Here is a 26584-nt window from a genome sequence, read left to right as displayed (position 1 = left end):
CCTTTGGAAAAAAAAAACTGATCTCATTTTATGAAACACAGGAATGAAATTATATCACAACTTTCTTTAGATAGTAACTAGATAGATGCTGCACCTCTCTATCATTTGCCACTAGGATTGCAATCAGGAAGACAGAAGGCTCTGCCTTTTGTCCTGAGGACAGAAGTGTTACAATGTCTTTCAGACAGAACATACCCATGAACTAGAAGATACTTTTTCAAAAAACATCATGCCATAAGGGTGCAACTTAAACAATCACAAAAATTCTACTTACACAAAACTTCTGCCTTAATAAAAAAAAATAGTGTGAATTCATATTTTCATCCAAAAAACTACTTTGAAACAAGAAGAACTGTAATTGAATAATTTTTCTTTCCAATTTAATATACAGTAGTCAATATAATCTAATTGAAAATATGTATCTAACTTCATATTTTAATGAACATTAAAATTCTGACCATTTTCCAACTTACATAGCTCCATTAGTGTAGACTGTGTCACTTCCCTCCACATACTGAACCTGGGCTGGGTAGACATGCTGTACCTGTTGCACAGTCTGTACCTGCTGTACCTGAAAACAAGAATACCAGAAGTTTTGAATATCATAAAGAAGTACCAATGCTCCAGAGCACCTAGCAGCTTCTAAACAATTTGGGATATCTCTGCCCTCAACATTACTTAAGGTATATCACAGCACTAGCAAAGAAAATTAGTGCTCTTACACAATATTTGTGCTATGAATTTGGTAAACAGAGCCCTAACACTGAAGATGCCCAGTCATGAAGCATACATATTTTCAGTGCCAAAGACATAATGAACTGGAGAGCACAAAGATGAAATGAAGTGTAACTTTGCTTTGCACCAAGCTGAAGAATTACACTTACTACAGAAGAAAGTATAATTTCATTACATTTATGTTTTATTTTATTCCATTTAAGTCCTAAATAGTACAAGCCATAAAATCATAGCTCAAATATGTTGCAGTATGTTTAGAAATAAATGTTCTCATTAAGATGCTTCAGCTCTTTTTTAACTGGAGTCAAACTACAGTGATACAAGATTTCTTTTACGGTGTACAATTAGGGGCCAAATCCTCCTGTCTGAGTAACCCCTTTCCCAGAATATTATCAGCTATTAAAAACTCCAACACAACCTTGTTTTACTTTAATGAACTAAACAACAAGAGGCAGTAAGACATGGATTATCATCCCATGTATTGCTAAGGACAGCCACTCATCAATTCCTTTGATTCATATACTATTATAGGAATGTTTCAGGTTATGCAAATTTTCTCTCCAGTCTTAATATTTTGTCTTCTGCCACAGTAAAGATGAAGAATTTCATCTTTGGCACCTTCCATCTTTTAGAGAAGCCATATTTTGGTCCAGGAGCAAAGAATCCAAGAATCTAAAACATGCTAAAGGACTTGCAGAGACTTCACAGATTGACAAATTTTACCCAAGGAATTGAATCAAGAAAGTATCAATGTAGTTATTTAGTAAATAGATATAATGTTTGGTGACAATAATTTTTCTCATACTTATTGTTATAAGGCTACTTCAGTCTAATCCAGTTGATTCTAAGGACTGTAAACACCATAATTCCAGATCAGTCTCGGTTTCATGCCTCAGATGCTTCTATCCATTAACAGCAATGAGACAGAATAGGATGGCTAAGATATCTGTTAAAATACAAAGCTTCCTGATTTCCTACATGAATCATTACATAAATTGAGACATACACCTGAAATACAATTTTTCAACTTCAAAAAGTATACTTTGAAGATGTTTGCTTAATTATTAAGGTAAGGCAACTGTGTACATTTCTTCTCCTAGAAATATTTAGTTATTTAACAGAAAGGTGCAGTTCTCAAAATAAACTCAAAAAACTCTAATCAAAAACCATGCACATTACCAAGACCTTAGATTCTCTGAATTAAAAAACAATAAATAGCTGTATTGTGCAACCATCTTCCAAAATTAAATTGTTTCTATTTCCCTCACTTTTGACTTTCTAACTTAAATTAACTCAAACATAATTTCATGGAATGTGCTTGATCTGAATCCACTATAAGAAAGACCTGTAAACTTGTCATTTATCTATACCTCTCAATATCCAGATCTGCCAAACTCTGACAAAAAAACTCTCTCATGCAATAATTGGCCAAAATCTGTATGTGCTTTATTGTGAAACATATATGCAACTTACTCTGATATTTTTTAAATTCAACTCTAGGCATATTTCTTCGTTTTGGGTGAGTCAATTCTATGACCTTCAATCAATGGGAGAAGGGGAGTCATTGTTGATCAGTCTATTACAGAACACCAAACTGATCTACTTGACCTATGCTGTGAGAAAACATCTTGAAAACGGGCTTTGTTCTTAAAACCAGTAGCTTGTCACCTGACATGTAATGGATATGCCCCATTTTCTCTCTCAGTAGCACAGATGGGGTAACACTGTGGAAATGATGCTGTTGTCAGTATCAATTCCATGTTCTCATCCAACTACTCCCAAAATGCACTTTGTTCCCTATTCACGCACACTGAATGCGGCTTAGTTTCTATTAAAAATAACCCACACTATTTTGTTGTTAATAGAGACATGATTTTCTCCCTGTAACCTGCATATACTGATAAAATGGAACTCTACAATGTGTACAAACACATCATTAAAACAGAGAGGTCATGTTCCCCTTCTATACAAGGCATTATATCCTCCCATTATTCTTGACTACAAGCTGCTACCCATTCCAAAAACATCAGAGTCAGCACAGTGCAACACCTTTCTGTCAGAACCGAGACAATACTGCAGAGACAAAGTGTGTACACAGTGCATCAACGTTTGCTGTCTATTGGACGGGAAACTGAAAAATTCCAAAATGTGTTACTCTAACATGGAGTAAGACCAATAAAAATTTTATTTACCATGAAACAATACCAAAATCTGTTGAAATTAAAATTTTCATTGCTTAATTTCAATTTTCCAGCAATTTTTATATAAGTTCTTTACTAGCCTACATAATATTACTGAAAACTTCAGGACTATTTATGCATAGAAATAACTTATTTTTAAACCAATATTTAAGAATGGATATGCTACAGTGCTGTTAAAACATTTTACCTACTTCTGAAAATCAAAATGTTTTTCCTCTAATGCTGAAGATCAAGAGGGCCACTGAATTATTCTGTTTCCAATACAGTAAGAAAAAATGTTTACAAAAAAACTTACTTTGCTTCAGCTTCTCTGAAACTCAGTACTGCTACAGTAAAATTCATTATCCTGCCAAAGGAAGCTGCAGTCACTATATGGTATTCCACTGTACTAAGAACTTCAGGGTGGGGAAGGTTAGACACAAATATTTTCCCTAAGTAAGGAGCCTTTAGGATGGCCTTGTATATGAAACTTCTGCCATGATGAAAATCTTTTTTATATGATATTTCCAATACTAATTTTATTTACTATTTAATTTCATTTATAATGCTTTAATTAAATCTAATGCCTCTGAATTTTCTTTTAATCTTCAACAGAAAGAAATGAGATGTGTATATTTACTCTCTATAAACACAAAATTATTTGGGAGAAGTTGGTTATGAGGAAACAAAACACCATGAAAAATTGTAGAAAATATGACAAAAAAGGGTTTTTTCTTCACTTGTTTTATTTATCATTATCCTTTCACCTTTTATTAAGCTATTAAAGGAGTGGTATCAGCTAAGTCATGTAGTTTTTTGGGGCAGAGCAGAAATTGTTGACTATTCTCTCAGCATTTTCCAGAGACCTAAACCTAAGTGACCTTATTAAAAAATACTCCAATAATTAATTGAACTGGGCTCAAAGTAGAAAACACAATAAAATATTTATTAAAGAGCAACAGTATGCAAGTTTAAGAATTGTGTTCTAGGGTGGACTGGTGAACTGGCCATGGTAATTTTCATTATTGCCTGGCTGGAAAACAGAAAATTAATGAACTTGTATAGCAATTTTCAACATTTTTAAATAAGGTCAGTCAGTAGAGTTTTCATTCCTCTTGCTTCTGTCACTCTAGCCAGAAATAAAAAACTGGAATAGGATTAGAAGCAAGCAGCTGAAATGTTGCAGGACAACAAGAGGTGAATGAAAACTTATTAATTATACATGTGTAGTTATATTTATTAGCTGAAGAAGGGAAAAAAAAGGCAAAAATAAATTGTATTCTTAATTATAATACCTCAGAGGAATAAATGAGGGACGAAGTTATACTTTATCTATGAAAGTTAATAAAGTGCACAAAAGCATACTGAAATGCTGAAATTACACCGAAGCATGAATTAAAATGTAAGAGTGAACTTTGATTTCCAATAAAAAGTGCTTTTGTTCAAAGTACTAGTAAGCAAAGACTAGAACAACACTGCAATAAATGGATTTTTAAATTCCATTTTAAAAGAACATATAATTATCCACGGTGTCTTTGCAAACAGCTTGGATGTGCAACATTTTCTGTCCTTGGAGATAAAAATATTTTTTTCCTTCATTAGTATGGATTACTTTTGGCAAGTAACATATAAATAGCACATGCTGCAATATTCTAAGCACATTCATATTTATATAATGGCTAATGTCACCTCATGATTATGTGTTTCATATGCTAAGCACGATTTTGCATTAAGAGCAATTTTGATTAGCAAAAGTCTGCATCTCCAATTAATGAATGATAGAATGCTTTGTGAATGTGATAGCCACCAAATTCAATGACTGTGAAGAAATGCTTTGCCCAACTTCAGATGCATGGATATATTTTTATAAAATAACCTATTTTAAATTTTATTTCTCCAATTCTTTCATATTGCATGGCATAAGCACAAAAGTAGTTTAATTTTGAATCCTTCGGAGCTTACTGCACTGAGCTGAAGACCACCTGTTGAAAAAACAATGAGGTATTAATGAAAAATCCCTGTATTCAAAAAAACAGAAGACTAAGAGAATTCCTCTGGCTATTTAAACAGAATTTAATTACACTCTCACATTTTCAGTCTTATTGTTGGTGCTTTTTGCTTCTTATTCCCCTCTATGCCACCTCAAGAGTGACTTCTGTTGTGTTGCATGAAACCAGCTGCCACTAGAGCCACTTTTGCAAGAGTAAAAATTCAGATTTTCATATAATGATACCTTTACTGTCCCTATTCTTGGAGCATTATAGCAGATTTTTATGAGCAGCATATTAATACCAGCTACATGGAAATTAGGGATTTGTTTTAGCTGAAAACATTAACAGTTACTCTTTTGTTGACTGTTCAAGAGACAGGATGCCTAAGTACTAACACAGTCAAAGAGAAAAGGCACTTAAGTCTGCCCTTCCACTTATTCAGCTTGCTCCTCTTCAGGACAAAAATATTTCATTTTTGAAAAAAAAAAAAAAATTTTCTATGCATAAAAGAAATACGATGTCATGAAATGAACTCCAAATTAATGCATTTAGGTGATGTCATTTAAATATGGTGTGCATACAGGAATACAAACATGGGTAACAGAAATCTCCCATCTAGAAAAATTAACTACTATACACTGTTTTAATATTAATTAAAAACAAATTGACTTAACATTGCATTATTCACTAAAATGCGCTAATAAATTACTGTAAATCATATTTTGGAAGTTTCAGCTCACATCGAATTGTCCCATATTACAGTATCCCCTAATTTAACAAAATCACAGAAGTGCCCAATTGTTTTTAGCTATGTATATTCACAAGATAATATAATCAAAATTTGAATACTCACACATAATTTGGATACAGCTGAAATCATTATGCATGTCCATTATAACCCATAAAAAAAAGAAACCATATTTTATACACTCTTGCCTAAAGCCTTTTCTCCAGCTTTCAACATTGGTAACTTTAAATGTGCAGAAATAGTAAGTCCTCCCTCTGCCATCAAAAGAATGTCTTTATCAAAATAGCCAATATAATGGCTCTTTCTCCTTACTTTCTTTAGGCAAATTAGCCCATTCCTATCAAATGTACTTAGAGACAATATTAAGCCAATGCAATCTATACATTCCTCAAGACAAATCTTACTTGCAATTTCCTCAACACAGTGATTGTTTTTATATTTGCTGTTCCTTTTTTTTTTCAACCCTGCAATTGAAATTACTTATCCTGCCTACATCCTTCACCACATTTCCTGCTAGCATAACATATTCATATCTTCACTCTTCCCTTCCTTCTCACTACTTCCATAATCCAATCATCTCTCTCTACACATATCTCCCATACATATGTGTTTCAATCACTGCACTGGATTTCCCAATGTTCTTGTTGGGTCTTCAATCCCCGATCCTTTAGATTTCTTTTCTCAAACATTATGCTGATTATACAGTCAGTGTTAAGAGTCAGCCAGAAAAGTATAACTTACTATGTCCACAGGGAAAAACAGTCCAATATAACAATGGTGTATTCAATACAAGGTGATACTCAGAAATAGCAGTACTAAAGGAAATGTATGTAAAGGTGATCAGGAACAGTTTTACACACTCAGGGCAACAAAGATGAGACTGTGAAACACATGTATAAAAATCCGCTGTAATTTTAAGAACTCAACAAATGCTGAAGAGTTTAATTAAAGAGAAATGCTCCACCAGCAAAGAAACAAATGGCACTACTTAACAAAATAAGTCTAGCTCTCATATAATTGATTTGGAAAATGGGAAGTCAGATTTTGATAAAAATCAGATGTCATCCAGAATATCCACCATACAGACAGCTAATTTCTGTATCTTTTGGAAAAATCCTGGACAGCCACCACGGCTTTCACACTGAGTCGCCATTTTCTACCTCCATACTTTTTCTTTTTAGTGCCGAATTTTCTTCTCCCTCCATTTCTTATAAAGCTCATAGGTGCTGCATAGGAGAAACCACTCTATGTAACAGAACAGTACGTTGTGCTGGCTGCTATACAGATCTTCCTTTTCTGGCAAATTTACACTATGAGTTATTGATTGTCATACCACAAAAACTTTCATGACATTGTGCATATATCAAGCCTAAAAGTGCAAAGAACAGTGTTTTTCGTCTTTACATTTGAATTACACTTACTTGGACATACAAATGGATGAAGAAACTATATAGCCAATAATTTCAGAAACATATCCATTATTTAAAGGAAAAATGTAAATATTCAGTAACATAAAGCAAACTTCTGTGAGCTACTGCATGAATTATATAATAAAAAACAGTTAGAATAATGTATGAGTACTACCAGAGCTTGTCAGATGCTCTAGTTAAGGAACAGATCCTGAAAACAGCTTGCTTTTCTCTGGTTATTTTAATTCCAGCAAACTAAAATTGATAAAAGCAGAGCAAAAGTTCCTTTAGCAGTCTTGCACAAAACCAAACTCCTCATTATATTGTAAAGAACTATTATTAGGAATTTTCTTTTAATCTTCTCAAAATTAACAGCCACGTACCTGTTGCTGAACCGGTACTTGCTGTACTACCTGTGTGGGCACTGCTGCCTGACCAGCCACAGATGTCTGTAAACTCACAGTCGAACCTGTATCCGCCCCAGTCTCTGATGTCTGCATTGTGATCTCTGAATAAAATTAAAATAAAAAATCAAAAAGTTAGTGCATAAATGTTTTTATTCTATTACTTACATTAGCACAATAATTTGTCCCTTATTTCTATTAATATTTTAAAACTAGCTAATACCAATCTTGTTATGAGTCCAAAGATGTTTTCCCCTATTAGCACACGAGTTTGTATAAAAGGGGTTTTATGTTACTTTATTTATATTTGAAATATCTTTTGCTTAAACATGAAGAAACATATATGAACTTTGTCACTTTAGGAATAACTCTGAAAAATCAGCAGCAGATCTTCTTCTTCTTTGAGCTTATAAATAACTAGTCAGCATTCTAAATCTAATTTCTGTGTCTTACTGAATTACACTAAAATCTCTACACATTCAAATTCTTGAACCAGGCCACAGAATGACAGCCTCTACTCTGGAAGGGAAACTCTGAAAAGCATCTAATGAGTCATAGTGAAAAAAAACAACATTCAAATAACCTTATTCAGTACAAAGCACTAAAACAAATAGTAAGAAACTTTTTGACACTAAAACCGTTTAGAAACACATAAATAGTAGACCTATGGCCTATGATCATGGCCCTGATATTTAAAGGAAACAACAAAATTTGGGTAGAATAAAGAAACGGTTCAAGAATCAAGGAAAATCCCTGACAAAGAAAACTTATCAGAAAGACAAGAAAGAATGACACGCCTTCATATGAAACATAGATTGTGAGCTCCAGGTTCCTCAATTTTGCACAGCCAAAATGACAATACAGTTGACTGTTGACAAACCAAATTGAACTCAAAACTTTGAATCAGCCTTTACTTCCCTTTCTTCTTAAATTTCTTTTAAGCAGTGGATGATTAACTAGTGAAAATAAAAAATAGATGAGACAGGTTCTTCTTCACCTGGTACCTTCAAAACAGAAGGCTGTATGTGTCTGTGAAGAATCACAGTGAACAAACACAAATTAGTAGGCTGTAACCCAAATGTTCCATAAGAAATTTTACTGTGCTCAATCTCTATCAATCTATATTAGCCACAGAATACTTTGGCAATCTGAGAACCACTGCCACTAAAAATGAGCAGCTTTATCATGCAAAATAAAAGAGATTGATAAAAAAAAAAAAAAAAAAAAATATCTATAGATACTTAGAATGACCTATGCAAGTAATTTTTTTTTCAGTTTAACTCATGAGACCCCGATGGCTGACACTGAAGAAACTGGACTTTAATCCCTACCACCACCACTATGAAATAACAAGCTTCCCAAAATACTACAATTTTTTTGAGACAATACCATTATAAAAAAATTGAGGGACATACAAGTAGATAGTAGGAGGGATTAATTACTGTACCAAAAAAATTCAGTGTCCTTGCTTGACAACAGAACCAGGTGTCAATAGCAAACTTCCCTCTCAAGGCTGTGTTCTACAGCAGTTTAAGCTGATTTAAGGCTGGATTTCTGCAGTTCCTCCCTCCAACTATCTCTAGCTCACTCTGCATTCAAATGTAGCCACTGCAAAGCAAGAAACAGATATATAAATATGGTATAAGCTCAGGCGACAGGGCCAGGACTTTGCCAATTGGGACCATTCTTTGTTTGAATTCCAGGACACCATGCCTATGGCACACCTGATTGATTTAAATTCTTCTTCTGAAATATTAAAAAAGACAGATAATTTCTTGATCAAACTAATTTTAGATTATCAACAGACTCTCAGTTTCATGTTAACTGAACCCTCTACTTTTAAGCAGTGTATGCACTTCAGGACCCAGCACACATGACAAAAATCAGCATACAAAAGAAAAAGAAGAAACAAACATATTTTCAGATTACTCTTATATGTTAAAATCCTAACAATTAAAATGGATGCCCACACAATAAATATGGAGGAGCTGGAAGCATCCATGCTGCTAGAACCTTGCAGCCTAGTAGTACCAATTCAAAGTTGGTAAAATACCCCATGGGTGGAGTGCAGCCAGCAATAATCACAGGCTCAGAAAGCATGTTCAGAAAGAATAGGGGAGGAAGAAGAGAGAGCTATTGTGTTTGTCAGGCAAGGTTTGGGTAGCAAGTGAGGGGGACTACATGGGCGGCTTCTCTGAGAAGCTGCCAAAAGCTTTCCCTATGTCTGATGAAGACAGTGCCAACTGGATCCAAGACAGAACTATTGCAAACCAAAGCTGAGCCCTGAGCCCATCAGCGACAGTGGTAGTGCCTCTGAGATATCCAAGGGGAAAATGTTACTGGGCAGAAGCAAATTGCAGTCACAGAAGAAAGGAGTGAAAATATATGAGAGAACCTGAAGACATGTCAGTGGAAGAGCAGGAGAAGGTGCCTGAGCTGAGACTGGAGCAGGTTTGCTGGAGGGACTTATGATCCCAAGGGAAAGCCAAGCTGGAGCAGCCTGGTCCCGAAGGGCTGCACCCCATGTAAGAGACCCATGCTGGAGCAGTTTGTGAAGAACTGTAGCCCACGGGAATGACTCAAAGAGAAATGCATGGAGGACTATCTTCTGTGGGAGGGACCCTACACAGAAGCTGAGGAAGAGTATGAGTTCACCCCCTGAGAAGGAAACTGCCACAGAAACAATGTGTGAGAAACTGATGGCAAATCCCCATTCCAAATTCCCCTGGGCTACTGGAAGGGAGGAGGTAGGAGAATCAGGAATAAAGTTAAGCCTGCGAGGAAGTGGAGGATGAGGGGAAGGTGGTTTGAAGATTTAGGTTTATTTCTTACAATCTTACCCTAATTTGATTGGCAATAAATTAAAATATTTTTTCTCAGGCTGAATATATTTTGCCTGTTGTGACAATTGGTGAATGATCTTTCCCTGTTTTTATCTTCATCAATGAGCTTTTAGTGACATTTTCTCTCCCTTGTCCAGCTGAGGACTGGAGTGATAGAGTGGTTTTAGTGAGCACCTGGCATTCAGCCAGGATTGCTTCCATTGTTTAGATTTAAGTCTCTACCCTAAATGCAAAATTTTAATGTAGTTCAGTACACTGTACAGATTTTTCCTGCTAGTGTCATATGATATGGTTTGACAGTCAACCTTAAGCATCTTCCTATTTACTGAAAGGTTTTCTAGCATTGTGTCCGTGATGCAGTGAGTGTAATTCCTTTACACTGCATCAATATTGAGAGCACACTGCTGGTTTTAGCTAAAATGAACCTTCTTCACAGTGGCTGGCATGGGGCTGTGTTTTGGATTTCTTCTGAACACAGGGTTGATAATACAGAGATGTTTTTGCTGTTGCTGAGCAGGGCTTGCACAGAGCCAAGGCCTTCTCTGCTTTTTGTACTGCCACACTGGTGAGGGGACTGGGGCTGCATGGGAGGAGACAGAGCCAGGACAGGTGACCCAAACTGACCAAAGGGATATTCCAGACCATACAGCATCATGCTCAGTGTACAAAGTGGGATGAAGAAGGAAAAAGAGGGGGCATTAGGAGCAATGGTGTTTGTCTTCCCAAGTCACCATTATGTGTAATGGGGCCCTGCTCTCCTGGAGATGGCTGAACACCTGCCTGCCCATGGGAAGCACTGAATTAATTCCATGTTTTACTTTGCTTGTGTGTGGCTTTCCCTTTTAAACTGTTTTTATCTCAACCCCTGAGCTCTTCAGCTTTTACCCTTCTGATTCTCTCCCCAACCCCACTGGTAGGAGAGTGAGTAAGTGGCTGTGCAGGCTTGGCTGTTGGCTAGGATTAAAGCTACAACAATAATCTAAATGAAGACTCTCCCATTTTTTCACTGACACTCCATGTAAGTAAAGGAAGTGGATATTATAGCAGAAAAGACGTCACCCTTGCTTAATTGGACCGTCAGGTGTATGACAAACAACAGATGAATGTTTGACAAGGTCCTTTTTATTCTGCCTAATTAAGCAGTTGGACACACCCATCTGTTAATGGCATTGCTTTGTATAGCCAGTGCCTGCTGCATGATGTGAATGTAAGCTAAACAGGTCACATTCTGAAAGAAGACTAATTAACCCCTCCAAGTGGGAAAAGATACTGTCGAGACCCAGCTGCAGAATGCAACAAGGTTAGTATTTCCTCAGGATAATGGGCAGAACTTAGGCAAAGCTGCTATGCTGAAAAATATTCCTTTCCTATATACTCTGTTCAGTTTCATGTTGTCTGTTAAATTCCCAAAGATTTTTTAATATACCCAAATTCTCAGTTGGAATCCTTCTGCTTTCTAGACTTGAAATATGAAGACAGAATGATTTAAGAGTATAACTTACTCTACTACTTATCAAAAGAGATTGTTAAAATGTGTCAGATTATGGTTTATTTTGTTCCTGGACTACTTCACACTGAACTAATTTACCTTTTTAAGTGACCAGAGTTTGCAAAGTTTTGTTCAGCTACATATGCTTTATTGTCCAGATCAAATAATGTAGCAGGCTTTAATTCAATGCAGAAAATGAAAGCCTGTAATTTACTTTCAAGTGCAGCAGGAAATTTCTTTTTTCTCCTCTAGAAGCCTAAACAAAACATCACAGAAGACAAACTGAACTAGATCTCATAATCACATCCAGTAATGGCAGGCTTTTAATAGTCAGAATAAAAGGCTAATCTTAAGATCTTATCTATTTATAATGATGAATAGCCAATATACTAATTAAGAATTTGCAGCAACATAATGTGTTTCACAATAAAGAAAAACTTTTCAGAACATTAACTTCCAACAATTAATATGGAATGCTTGGCTCCTGAACAAGAGTATAAATGTAAAAAGTTTTCAGTAATACACTAGTTTCACATAAGCATTCCTTTTCAATTTTTGTATAAACAAACATTTTATGAATAATTTACTTCCTAATTGTGTTGTTGTTAGTCACAGAGCAGAAGACAGATTACAAACTATTCACAGAGAAAGAACAGAATATTACAATAGTTTCTAGATAGAAATGTATTTTCACATTAGAACCCCAGTTTCTTACTAAACATTATTTGATTGTTTGTCTTCCCCCATGGCTCTTGTGAATACCAAAGTAGACAGCTGGACTCTGCCTGGGATTAGCTGCTAAATATTGCAGTTATAAATAAAAATTTCCTTACTCATTTTTCAGCTTTTCAGATTTATGGGGGAGTAACAGTTTAACTGAATGGCACAGAATGAAGTTTTAGAAGCTGCCTCTCTGGACTTACATATGTACTTCTAAGTAGTAAAACCCTGCAAAAGAGTAACAAACAGAAAGGTGAGATACCGAGATGCACACTGAAAGGGACCTGTGCAAGTAGAAACTCCTTGTAACTCCTTCCAAGAAAATTAATAATATAAAAAGCATTGTCTTGATGATCAGTTTTCTAAGTAGCTAAGAAAAGTACTAGTACTAGCAGTCATCATGAAATTCTGTATTGTCAGCAGATCACAGCATGTGGGTGCTTAGATCGAACAACTACTTCATGGTGCTCTCTACTTTGATCTACTTACTTATTTTACCTTTGAAACCATCAAAACTGTATTTACTCTTGCTGGAAAATTAGTATTACACAGGAGCCCTACACATTAGTATACACCAACACCAAGACTACATTCACAAACAGGACAAAGCTTCCCAAAACTTTTGTTGTGAGAAAACTAGCAAACCATCAAACAATTACATTTATGCTCTTCTAAAGCATTAGTTTGTCCACTAGATATTCTGAGAGTAGAAAAGTCCAAGTGGTGTTTTCCTTCATCTTGGGTGAAAGGCTGTGAGGAAGAGAGCACTGATACTTGTCAATACTTGGTTGTAGAACTGGCATGGCCAACAGGACTTTGTTTTTTATGACCATAGGACGTTCTCTGAGAAGGGACTGGAACCAGGAGTGATATGGGGAGAGAAAGACTTACCAGCAGCCCTGTGTGGACAGATTTGACAAGCAAAGGCCTGAGGTGACATGAATGAAAGGCAACACATAATCAAAAAATGAGGCTTAAGCAGGGTCATCTCAAGCATGTGCATATAAGCAAGGAAGTGGCTACAAGACATCTATATGAGGAAGACACACAGACCTTCTCTCAGAAATCAGCATGCTGCAGTGCCTGTCTGAAGAGCTAACATGCGAAGGGGTATACAGTGGCCTCACACTCAGCGTCGCAAAAAAACATGACGAATAGAGATCTCTGTGCACTTGCAAGACTATCATCTTGTTGAGGTGACAGTGACATGCCGGGATAGCAAACGTGACTGAACAGCAGCAATAGAGGGACAGAAGCTATCTGACTTTAGTTTGATTTTTTCAGAAATAAAAAAGTCTTTAGGAAACAATCTAAACAGTCTTTAGGATGAAGTTCACAGAAGCTTCCTTGTTGAGATGGTATTTTGTAGTGTTTAACCAGAAACAATTTTAATAAAGAATTATATTACAGTACATTTCTACAAGTTTAGTGTGCTTTCTAAGTTGCTATTTACACTGCTAAGTCTAGTATATTATGGTTTTTAATTCACAGTTAGTCAAGCATTATGCATCTTTAATAGTACTCAGATACTTTTCAGATACAGAGGCATCTGTCTTTATTAGCATAACTGTCATGGGCTGGAACGAGCATGTTCACAATCGCCCAAAAATATCTCTGTGCAAAATGATAGTTACAATATCAAATGAAATTTCTAGCTTGAGCCAAGATCTTATTCTAAGGCACTAATGATAACAGCAGAATTAATTATAAAGTCTAACATGTACAATGCTATTTCTTCAAACCTTTCAAAATTATTGACAACAAAATGTATTTCAATTACTTTCTGAGGAAGAATATGAAAGCAGGAGAACCTGGATAAAATGGCTTTTTATGCTTCTGCATAATTTATACAGTTACGAAAGGAGATCTCTAGGTTGTTTCAGAAGTGACTTATGGGTGTTTGGGTGGGTTTTTTTCTCCTAGTATGATACTGTGCTGCAGTCCTTCCATAAAAAGACTAAATGTGTACCTGATAATAATGAAATAAAGGGAGAAAAAGGAGACTATTTATTTTGACCACTCAGTAGACCATAATATAAAATGAAAAAGTCAAAACGTTATAGCTGGAAAAATCTACTTTATTAATAAAATGACAAGTATTAGAGGAAACAACTTAGGTTCTCCATGTGTCACCTCTGTGTCATGAATTTTCTATTTGTGATCCTTACTGTTGGAATTCCACCAAATTATAGTACAATCCCAGAGACTGAAGGGACCTGCTTAAGCAGTACTACCTAGAAGGCTTCTACCGTTCTGCCCAGGACCACATCCAGGTGACTTCTGAATACAGCCAAGAACAGGAACTCCGCAGCCTCTATGGACAACCTGTGCCCATCCTTGGTCATCCTCACAGAAAAAGCTTAGGTTCAGGTTGAGAGAGGACCACCTGTTACTGCCTCTAGTACCTACTCTGGGCAACACTGAAAAGAATCAGCTCTGCCTTAGCTCATGTTATAATTTAACACTTAAAAGTTATGATATTAGTAATACACTGACACCTTCCAAATGCTTCATTTAGCCATTTCCTCACCAGGTACAAGAAGAAGGAAACAATTCATGCCAGAATTATTGCCCCAATGGCTGTGTTGTCCATTTTCTTCCTTTACCCATCACCTTAGCAGCAGTTAAACAGATGGTGAGGCAGGTGACAATCCATGGCTTCCCTATGAATAGGGATGGGGGAAGCCAATTAAGAAAAAAAAGGAAAATTAAAAAAAAAAAAAAAAAAAAAAAAAAAAAAATTAAAAAAAAAAAAAAAAAAAAAAGAGAAAAAAAGAGGGGGGAAAAAAGAGAATGTAGAGGGAGACACATAAGTTTCACCCAATAATAACTTCACCACATGATATTCAGGATTATATAATCAATATAATTAAATTAGAATTTACAGTCACTGGATAGGAAAGAAGGCTTAGGATAAAGACTGATGAAAGCTCTTGAAAAGCTGTTTAGTACTCTCTAGAAACTAAAAGTGGTTCAATATTAAAATATCTTTAGATGTAGGAACATGTACAGAATAAAAGGTTAAACAGCATGACTCTGTCTTGCAACATCGTATTATAGAACAACAATTCTAAAGCAAGATTGTGCATCTAAGGGAAAAAGAAAATTAAGAGAGATACCTTTTCCTTTATTCTAAACTACAGCAAAGTTTGCTTCAAAATCCACACATAACAAAATTATCAGATTCCAAATGGCTAAAGTTTTGGGTTGTTTTAGATAAGATGCATAAATCTTAACATTTCCATTTTTGAGAAGTTGAAGCAGTTCAAAACACTGGAAACAGTGCTATAGGCTCACATATACTGCAAATGATTTTCATGCAGACAGCATTGATACTGATATATAATTCTAATCCCCACAAAATTTAACTGAAGTGCCTAGTACACATTCTACAGTGAGTGGATAACTGTGTGATGGCACCCTGTGTATACAACACCTTTGAGTTAGGTGAAATTCTGTATTTCTGCTGGAAGTATTGCGTTACAGTACAATAAAAATTTTATATTCTTTTAAAATAAAGTGTTTTGGTAGTAGCACACAACAAAATTAAATTTATGCTAGAAAAATTTACTAATATGTGTATATTAAGTAGATGTTAAAATAAAAAAAGTATCACATTGTCTGACAGTATTATACCATTTGGACATTTACTCTCTGTAGCTCCTCTTTCTACCTCATGATACTCTTCTCCTGACTAAGATACAGAATACTGCTCTGAGATTTGAGAATCCTAGTGAAAAATACTTTTGACACACTGAAAGTTATTTGGAAACATATATTCTAAACGTCTCAGGTTTAGGATCTGAAAATGAAGATAAATGATCACAGAATCATAGGATCATTAATACTGGAAAATACCTTCAAGATCAAGTCCAACCTCTGATCAAACACTACCAGTAAACCACAGCACAAAGTGCTATATCTACTCATTATTTGAACGCTCCCAGGGACACTGACTCTACCAGTTCCTTGGGCAGCCCATTCCAGTGCTTAACCATAGTAAAACAATTTTTCCTAATATCCAACCTGAACCTCTCTAGGCAACTTGTGACCATTTCCCCTTGTCTGGTCACTTGTTGCCTGAGAGAAGATGCTGACCCCCACCTTGCTACAATCTCCTTCCAGGCCATTGTAGGCAATGATAAGGCTCCTCCTACCCTCCTTTTCTTCAGGCTGAGCACCCTCAGCTGCACCTCATGGGACTAGTGTTCCAGACCCTACCCCAGCTCCACTGCCCTTTTCTGGACAGGCTCCAGCACCTCAATGTTCTTGTAGTGAGAGGCGGAAAACTGAACACAATTTTTGAACTCACCAGTTACGAGTATGGGAGGACAACCCCTGCCCTAGTCCTGATGACCACACTGATTCAAGTCAGAATGGCTTTCTTGGCTAAATGTGAAATCCATTTGGTTACTAAACACAGAAGCTACAGCTGTCTTTTATCCACGAAAGTACAAGGAAGGAGACTTCAGCAAGAATATTATAACTAACACCAGTAAGGACTATATTGGCTTAAAACAAAGAAGCAAGCTAAGACAAATCCTTTCTATACTGACCTGGGTAACATGCAAATAGGCTTTCAGCTGGGATATCTGCAGGCTTACTTCAGGGATAACTACATGTAATCTACTTAAACAATGAATGGAATGGATAAAATCTCACCAGTTTCTCCCACCACTGTCTTCCTCAACCTGTAATTTCATTTCATAAGAGAAGGATGTATATCATGCATGTCAAGAGATGAGTTAGTGACTATTTTACTTTGCTAATGACTGAGGCATCATCTGAGGCATATCCTTCCTTGGAGCTTTCCTTCCCTGTACAGGGAAGATCTATTTGTGAAACATATCATTTTATTCTTGCTCTGAGACATTACACTGCTTGCTTAAAACAGAAAAATGAAATAAATTCTTGTTCACCTTATACCCAGACCCTAAAAAGAATGAATTAGAATCAGAAGTACAGTATTCTATCATACTGGATTGCGTGCCACAGTCTGCAACTATTTGCAGGAAACAGATTCATGGAAAGATGTCTGAAAATAGGTATCAACTCTCTAAAGAACCCCAAAGATCAATGCATTTGCTTAGTGTTTGATTCTTAGCTTGTAACAGACTAACCAGATAGTAGCAGAGCATAAAAAAATGTGTGCCTGAAATTTGGAGACTTGATCTGTGTCTCTCAGAATATTACCATTACAATAGTCCCCAATTATCCAGTAATAATAGCTGCAATAATTCACACCTTAGCTGCAACTGAGACTCTGTTTGGTATGGTGTCAACTCACCTGAAAATGGAGAAGAAAGCACTGGGAATGCAAGATAATTCTGAAATACAATGCAATTAGAAAGAAATTAAAGAATTAAGATGTCAACAGGCAGGGAAAGTAGAAGATGATAAGGACACACAGTGTCCAGATGAACTTCACCATACTCATTTACAGCTGTCATTCTGCACCTAGCAGCTGTAAAGACAAAGAAGCCTTGCTTATCCTTATAGCTTTCTCCCAAATTACTCTCCAGTCCTAAATTATTCTTACCCTTCCTTATGTTCCTGATAAAAGAGCATTAATTAAAGAAAAAAAAAAAGGAAAAAAAAAGAAAAAAAAAGAAGTCTATTGTCATCATGCAATTTTGGCTGGAATAGAATTAATTTTCTTCACGGTGGTTGTGTTGGATTTGTGCTGAATACCGGCTTGATAAAATAAAGTTGCTTTTGGTATTGCTGAGCAGGGCTTACACACAGCCAAGGCGTTTTTTGCTTTTGACACTGCCATGCTGGTGACGAGACTGGGTGTGCACAGGAGGCTGGGAGGATACATGGCTGGATCATCAACATATAAAGCAGAGGGAAGAAAGAGGAAGAAAGGGACATTTTGGAACAATGGCATTTGCCTTCCCATGTTACCATTATGTGTGATGGGGCTCTGCTCTCCTGGAGATGGCTGAACATCTGCCTGCCCATGGGATGCACTGAAATAATTTCTTGGTTTTCATTCTGCTTGTGTCTGTGGCTTTTGTTTTTCATTAAACTAGTTTTATCTCAACCTGTGAATTTTCTCACTTTCCAATTCTTTTCCCAATCCCACTGGCAGGGAAATGAAGCTGCATGGAACTTAGCTGGCAGCTGGGGTTAATTCGTAACAGTCCTTTTTGGCAGCCAGTGTGAAGCACAAAGGCTCAAGGTAACAACAGATTTGACTCAAATGTACTAGATCAAATTTATAGCTAATGCCATTTAGCTAGCAATGAGCATGCTCCTGTGATTGCCATAGACCTTGCTTGCCTGACTGAATATTAGGTCTAGTGCTCATTAGTGGCCACTTGTTGCCTTTGCAGCTCCTTGTAGTGCTGTGCTGCTGATCACCTTACTGTGTTGTGCCCCAGAGCATTTTGAAAACAGCCATGGCAAAGTGCCTGGGCTGGCAGGTAGCCAGGGTGTTGCTGCACTTTTCTGTGCTGCTGTACTGGACAGCCTGGAATACCAGTGTGAACTTGCGTAGAAGGATGACTCCATGCAGGAGCAGGTACCCACCTGCAGGCCATGGAGGACCCCATGGTGGAATAGCTGGATGACCAAAAGCAGCTGTGACTCCGAGATAGGCTTATGCCTAACCTAACAGGTTCCTTGCAGGATCTGTGGATGCACGGAGACAGGAGTCCACCCTGTAGCAGGTTTGCTAGCAGGACTTGTGACCCTGTGAGGGATCCATAGTGAAGCATGCTGTTTCTGAAGGAGTTCACCTCAGGCTGGGGCAGGTCATGAAGAGCTACAACCTGTGACAAGGATCCACACTGAAAAAGTCTCTGGAGAACTGTCTCCTGTGGGTGGTACCCCATGATGGAGGAAAGGAAGAAAGAGATTCCTGAGAAGCCTGTTTTGGTGAAGACCATGGTGAGGCACTCTGTCTCTCTGTAGCCCATGGAGGTTAATGGTGGACCAGAGCAGGAACTCCCTGCTGCTAGGCATGGTAGGAACAAGTGAAGGAGTTCACTGTAAAAACCATAAATTCTGGCCCAAAAGGATGAGGCACAGAGGTTATAATGGACATACCTTTAAACTGCTGCTGTAAGCCATGATTTGAGTTGCATCTCATAGGAATTATGACAGTACCACCCAAACCAATGGAGGAGAAGACTTAAAAGAAACAGTTCCAGACCTGGCTTTGGTGCCCAGTTACTTCATGCAAAACACCACCTCCCCTGTCTCAAGTGGCCACCAGAACAGATGGAACACAAAGTCATGGACTAAATAAACTCCATGGACATTTTATGAAAATTTTGCTGAGGTGATTCTCAGACTAAAAGAATGCTATCTGTGTAGTATATCAAACAATGGAAAGGGGGTTGTGGTTAGTAAGGTCATACCAAGTAATATAGGACCTGAGCATGATGTAAATGCCAGGAAATAAGGGCTGGAATGTGCTGGGTTTAGGTGGGGTAAAGATAATTTTCTTCACAGTAGCTGGTATCGGGTTGGGTTTTAAATTTGCACTGAATACACGGTTAATGATAGAGATATATTTTTCTTATTGCTGAACAGCTCTTGCAGAGAATCAAGGCCTTTTATGCTTCTTGTACCACCCCACAAGTAAGCAAGCTGGGGTGTGCAAGAAGCTGTGAGAGGACACAGCCGAGACCCTAATTGACCACAGGGATAACCCTTCTGATTCTCTCACTCATCCTCTTGGGGAGGAAGTGACTGAGCATCTGCACGGGGCTTAGGTGCCAGATGGATTTAAACCATACTTAAACCTAAAAATATTCCAAAGAATAAAATGTAGTGCTTCTGTGTTCTGTCAGAAGCACTGACAATGAAGCCATGAAGCATGAGCCAAGTTTTGTGAACACTTCAGTGCAAAGCTTCTTTACTGATCACATTCAGTCACGAATTATGCGGGAAGTCTTCTTTTTAGCACCAGAGTAATTAACTCTGTCTTGAAGCCTCAGTCAGCCCTGCTCATCATGGTCTGCACAACACCAGGCAGATGCATCCTCTGAACTCCCTAAACCGAAAAAAAATTTCTAAAGTTATTACGAGGAAATTAAACTTTCAGACCTAGGAACTGATCAAATAATTCACGTGAAGGTGTGGAACCTAAAAATATGGAACTTACAATGGAAAAAAAAAATTAAATGTAGTATTTGTAGTATCAGGTCCTAGACCAACCACAAATTGGTACCCTTTCTGGTGGTATTTCTGACTTACCAGAAGGCTTGTATGTTCTTAAACCATAATCGGATATATTTTGTGTATCAATGGACAACATTCCTCTCTCTTCCTAAGACTACTTAAGACTGCTCCTGTCTTGACAGCATTTACTATAGTAGAACATTCATCTTTCAAGATACTTTGACAGGTTTATTTTATATTGCAAAGAGAATCTGCAAGGACTAAGTTGTTTAAAGAACACACAGTGGAATGTATTTTAATTTACATCTATGATTTTAAAAGGTACAAATCCCAGCATATTATGTGCTCTCTCTTTATTATTATTATTATTATTATTAATAATAATAATAATAATAATAATAATAATAGTAATAATAATAGAAGAAATATTCTCAAATGCTTTATTTGTGCTGATACTTTTAATTATGTATGACTTTAACTTATTTCAGATTAGTCTTTCTGATCTCCCTAAACAATACACCGTAACGTATTAAGTGTTGACATATTAAAAATTACTAAGTATTTAGACACAACTGGAGTAAAGAAAACGGGAACTGTAGATTAATATATCCTTGCAGTAAAGACAACCAACAACAGACTTGACTGTAACAGGTAAGTGCCTCAGTTCCCTACTTTAGACCCCACCTGAAAGCTCTATCCATCTATCTATCATTGGACTCCACAGAAGAGGAAAAAAAAGGAAAAAACCGCACACATATTTAATATGGGAGGAAAAGCAGACCAGAAGGGATTTGTTCAGCCTTAATAAAAGAAGTTTACATACATATAAGATCCTGAAGAAGGACTCACAGGTAAATGGCTTGCCTCCTGAATTTTGTGACATACCCTTATAACTTCAGAAACACCCAAGTACTTTTAATGGAAAATATGACTATTGTATTACCAGCATTTCTCTGAGGTAGCCTCCCCAAATATTCAGTCTTAGAAGTGGCCAATTTCCAGATGACGTGTGTTCTAAATGCTAAAGATGATGCTTATGCTATAGCACAGTGACTATAATCCTCAAATAAATCAGTAATCCAGTAGTTTTTCTAAGACAACCTAAACTCTGATTAAAAAACAAAACAAAACAGACACTCAACAAAGTGCTTAGATTTCTTAATTCAAACTGAAGGAAAACTAACAATCTTCTTCTTCCCATAACTCATTTATATCTTCTCTCTTCTTAACCCATCTAACATCTTAGGGGAAAAACCAAGTAAATCAGTAGTTACTGAATTATTAACCTATATTCAGGTTAACAAGACATTCAGTTTACCTACTGGCATCTTCCAGGCATCAAAAGAGCAGAGATTTTCATCGGAAAACTGGAACATTTTAGTTTCTTACAGATAGGTTCACTTACATTTCAGAAGTCTGTATACAGAACATTGAAGAAAACATAATGACTGGCTGCATTAACTGACAAGTTGAATTTATTTAGAATGGATTTAAATAAAACTAAGACAAGTTATTGACCGTATGGTTCCAGGTTCAACAGTCTGTATCTGATCCGCTGTTGGTTGTACACAAAAGAATAGTGAGACCCAAACCCAGTGCAAACAAACTGGAAGATGAAGTTTAAAACACAATACATAAGAAAAAAGATGTAGGTTTTTGAGGTAAGAAAATGTCCTATTAAGAATGAGCTTGGATCTGTACATCATCTTCACAGGTAAGTGATGAAAAGAAAGCTCTCAGATAAAAATAGAAATAAGAATCAAATTTCTCCACCATTTGACAGGTGGAAATAGTACAATTTAATTCAAACGGTTTGGTCAGGTGTAAGAAATAACTTAGTGTACTTCCAAGTTCACATAACTTCGCCTTACCAAGAATGAACTTCACCATACACAACATTATTATTTGCTGGCTTGGATTACAGCATGATGCCTCCCTGTCTTCAGCTAAGAAACACAAAAATTATTTATTCTTTCACTGCTCACATCCTTGCAGCATTACAGCAGTAGGCTTGTTATACTTACTGAAAAAAATTGTTTGATTACTACGGTACCTTTTCTTACAGCTCTTGTTCCATAAGGCTTCAACCTATACTGCGAGCCTTTCTCACTTTGCAAAAATCACACTGGTGCTACTATGCTGGTTTCTTTTCACAGGAAAAGAGAGCATCCCGATGCGAACATTTGGAACTTGCACTGTATAAACCAATGTGTACTGCCTTTCAGTACAAAAAAGTTTTATTGTTATAGAGCTAATATTCCAAGTCTGTCTATAATTCCACAGCAAGCAGTTCTTACCTTACCCACAAAACAAGTCAGTATGGATTTTTTTTCTTTTTTTTTTGTAACTTTAGGAGGACAACTGTAACATGAAGAGCTGAAAGACAGAGCTACTCTCCACCATTCACTCACTTAGCACATAGAGAGACAAATATGAGCCGCAGTTCTACTACAGTTCAACGAAGCAAGCAAAACTATCAATCATTTAAGGAAGTTCCTTGACTGCAAAAGAAAACTTGCCTGTCAGACCCCACACAATTAGCTATGTCTTTTAAACAAGTTTGCTGAAGTTTACTGCTCACAGCCAATATGCCAATGCAGCTATTATATTTACATCTAATATCTGGGATGAATTGACAGGTATCACACTGACTACATCATGCTTATATAAGTGCTGATTTTTTACTTCTGGTAAAGAGCAGCTCTACTTTGATTCTGTGGACTGTAGTTCAACTTTCTAGTTCAAGTAGAAAATTGTGCCAAGCTATTGCAAGGCTTATTTTCACTCTAAGTGATTAAACATTGATTTGCTATGTTATATTGTGTTATTTCTACGTAAACAACACTGCCCATCTAAAAAATATTTGTCTTCATTCTAACAAAAAAAAAAAAAAAAAAAAAAAAAAAAAAAAAAAAAAAAGCCACAGAGCTGTACAACCTTAATTAACCTTAATTAAAATACTTAGTCAGTTAAAATGTCCAAATCTGGTATGTTCCCAAGGGATTCTCCCTTTCTGGTGAATGAAGATAATGACACAACTATCTCAATTGTTTTGAGAAAGCAAGACAAAAAAAATGTAGTTCAATTCACACCAAATACAAAATAAGATCCATGGCCATACTTACAGGAGTTGAAAATTGGACAGATTTTGTTCCAGTTCCTGCTGTATCCACTATACTTTCATAATGTATTAGCAAACAAGCACAATCTAAATGTCTACTCACATTTGAAATGTCAGGGCTGCTTATTTATCAACGAAGCAGTCAGTCATATTTGCTACTGTTTTAAACTACCATGCTTATACACTTCAGGCAAAATAGAAATTTCCTTATGAAGTATAAATTACACAAATCTAGAACACCAGGACAAACTACATAGTTATCACACACCACACCTAACAAAACACCAATGAAATATTCTTCTTTTCTTTTTGTTTACTAGAAGAGATATAGTGTATCTCCTAGAATAAGAGGAAGCCCCAACAGTATCCTTACCTGAGTTTTGTGATATTTACAAGAATTGCTGTTCTTCACTTCTTTCCCTTCCCATCTCTCCTCACACCTTCCCAATATCCTCAAGCTCCTGGACAGAAGTTCTCTACACTGTAAAAGACTATACTGCATGTTACTCCTACCTAACACAAACCTGCACTAGCTTTGCACTTTGAAATGTGCCATATTTTATAGCAACAAAAACAAATCAGCATTTGCATGGTTTTCACTTAAAGAAGGTGCACACAAAAAACCTATTATACAACCTCCACCTAACAAGACACAGCACAATAAAAGGAAAAGTGTCAAGTTCTCAGCGCAAGGTGTATATGAAAAAATTAAAATCTTTTTAAGACTTTGCTCTAGGACCAGAAATTTGCTTTAAAAGATAAATAAATTCCATGTATTTTACACGTTATGAATATAATGAGTTATTACACAGAATGCGAAAATATTAAAAACCCATGAAGCTCCTGACCTACAGGATGGAAGAAATAACTAGTAACCTTTACATACATGTATACTTGCCTAGCCTAAAAGCAACACAAAAAATTTATGAAGTTATTTTTAAAGTTGCTCTCTCTAAATAATTCTAAGATAGTGCAGATGTGCTCAATAGAACCATCTTCAAAACACCAAGTATCTAAACTTAACCTTGCTACAGCTGGAAGCCATGTAACCTGAGTAATTCATGTGCCAAGGAAACACTTTCAAGTTTAAACTATTGATATGCACATATATATGCACAAGAGGTTCCACCCTGAATTTTCCCCTTGAAAGAAGCTAGCTTGTCTTTTGCTACAAAGATCCCCAGCTGCATTACACAAAGTATTGAAGACAAGGAAAGCGAGGTGATCGTTGGCCTCTGCTCAGTACTGGTGAGGCCACAGTTGGAATGCTGTGTCAAATTCTGGGCTCCTGTATCAGCTGGGTAGCAGAGGATCTACAGGGCTGGCTCCAATAAGCTATCAGAAACTTCCCCCAAGTCAGAGAGAGCCACTTCCACTCGGCTTCAAAACAAACCCACTGCTGACCAAAGCCGAGCGGAACAACAATGGCAGCAATGCCCCTGTGATAACATAATCAAGACAGGGGAAAAAAAGCCCCATCCAACAGCAGCTGAGAAAGACAAGCAACCCTGCAGACATCAAGGTTAGAAGAAGGGAGAAATGTGATTCAGGTGCTGGAGCAGAGATTCTTGAATCCTGTTGAAAAAACATGGTGACACAGTTTGTGCTTCCGCAACACAGAGAGGTCTACAAGGGAGCAGATATTCTGCAGCCTGTAACTGAAATACAGGAGGATCCTAATTTAATATCCGGACAAGCTTTTTTTTTTTTTTCAGTGAATTTTTTAGTTAGCCAATAGGACATCTTGTGCTATCCCCATCCTGAGGATTTTCAAAAGTCAGTCCTAAGCAACTGACTCTCAAGTGGTCCTGTTTGAGCGGGGGTATGAAAAAAGTGCCTCCAGAGTTCATTTCCCACTGCTGAAGTTTTGTGACAACAAGCAAGAGGTCCTTCTTCCCTGACAGGTCTTTAAAGTGCCAAGAGAGAGCTTCATAGGCACCAAGTGTTCCCTGCCTGCACTGCTGCACTCCCTGCTGCTGAGTCCTCACACTAAGGGAAAACAGTCACTACAGGATCTGAGGAGACTGAGGCTTATCTCAGCTCAAAACGCCACCATGACGTGAAAAACATCCTGTGATTCAAAGGTTTTCCCCCTTTTGGGGTGTTTGCTGTCCTCCTCAGTTGCTGGTTGAAGTGCAGGCCCAGAGACTACGTGTTATTACTGTGGGACACACAGCCACAAACTCACTGCACTTCAGAAGCCAGTGCGTTTGGTCCTGGCTCCTGTGAATGCTCCGGGGCCCTCGGCACCACTGAGGGCTCCCAGCGCCTTCCTGCGACCCCGACCGGCCCCTGCACCTGCCCTGTGCCGGCCGAGCCCCACTGGCTGGCGGCAGCACTGCAAGGGACATTTCTGCTGGAATGGGGGCAGCGCGCCTGAGGGGAACCGAGGGGGGAGGCACCTGTGGAGGCAGCTGAGGGGCTGCTCGGTCACTTTCCAGTAAGACCTGCTTTCCCTGCAAGGAGAGAGGTGCCTGTTCCCCTCTCTGCCCCACACCGAGACCCTTCGGGAGGCCCCTGTCCCGCCTCTTTGCACCACACCGAGACCCATCGGGCGGCCCCTCTCTGCCCCACACCGAGACCCTTAGGGAGGCCCCTCTCTCCCCTCTCTGCCCCACACAGAGACCCTTCAGGAAGCTCCTCTCTCCCCTCTCTGCCCCACACTGAGACCCTTCGGGAGGACCCTCTCTCCCCTCTCGGCCCCCGCCCTGGGCCCTTCTCTGCTGCCGGCTCCCAGCGCCACAGCCCCACACTGAGACCCTTCGGGAGGCTCCTCTCCCCTCTCTGTCCCACACCAAAACCCTTCGGACG

At 37.6% G+C, this 26584-nt stretch overlaps 1 protein-coding gene across 6 annotated transcripts in view; it reads right to left on the bottom strand.

Annotated features, from left to right (window-relative positions):
• RFX3 (regulatory factor X3) overlaps positions 1–26584 on the bottom strand; it is a 101517-nt gene that overhangs the window by 42812 nt on the left and 32121 nt on the right. For 4 of the 6 annotated variants that reach the window (XM_056514897.1, XM_056514902.1, XM_056514899.1 and 1 more), the window contains exons 2-3: positions 7447–7571; positions 474–571 (exon numbers count right to left, since the gene is read on the bottom strand). In XM_056514897.1, coding sequence (XP_056370872.1) covers positions 474–571; positions 7447–7563 — 215 coding nt within the window. In that variant the 5' untranslated portion in view covers positions 7564–7571. Of the gene's footprint in view, positions 1–473; positions 572–7446; positions 7572–12632; positions 12748–26584 lie in introns of all 6 variants that reach the window. The other 2 variants (XM_056514896.1, XM_056514900.1) reach the window with 1 other exon arrangement.

Source organism: Oenanthe melanoleuca, chromosome Z (assembly GCF_029582105.1).
Source record: "Oenanthe melanoleuca isolate GR-GAL-2019-014 chromosome Z, OMel1.0, whole genome shotgun sequence".
Taxonomy (NCBI): domain Eukaryota; kingdom Metazoa; phylum Chordata; class Aves; order Passeriformes; family Muscicapidae; genus Oenanthe; species Oenanthe melanoleuca.
Note: the sequence above shows the minus strand (reverse complement) of the source record. Positions and strands in the feature narration are given on the sequence as shown.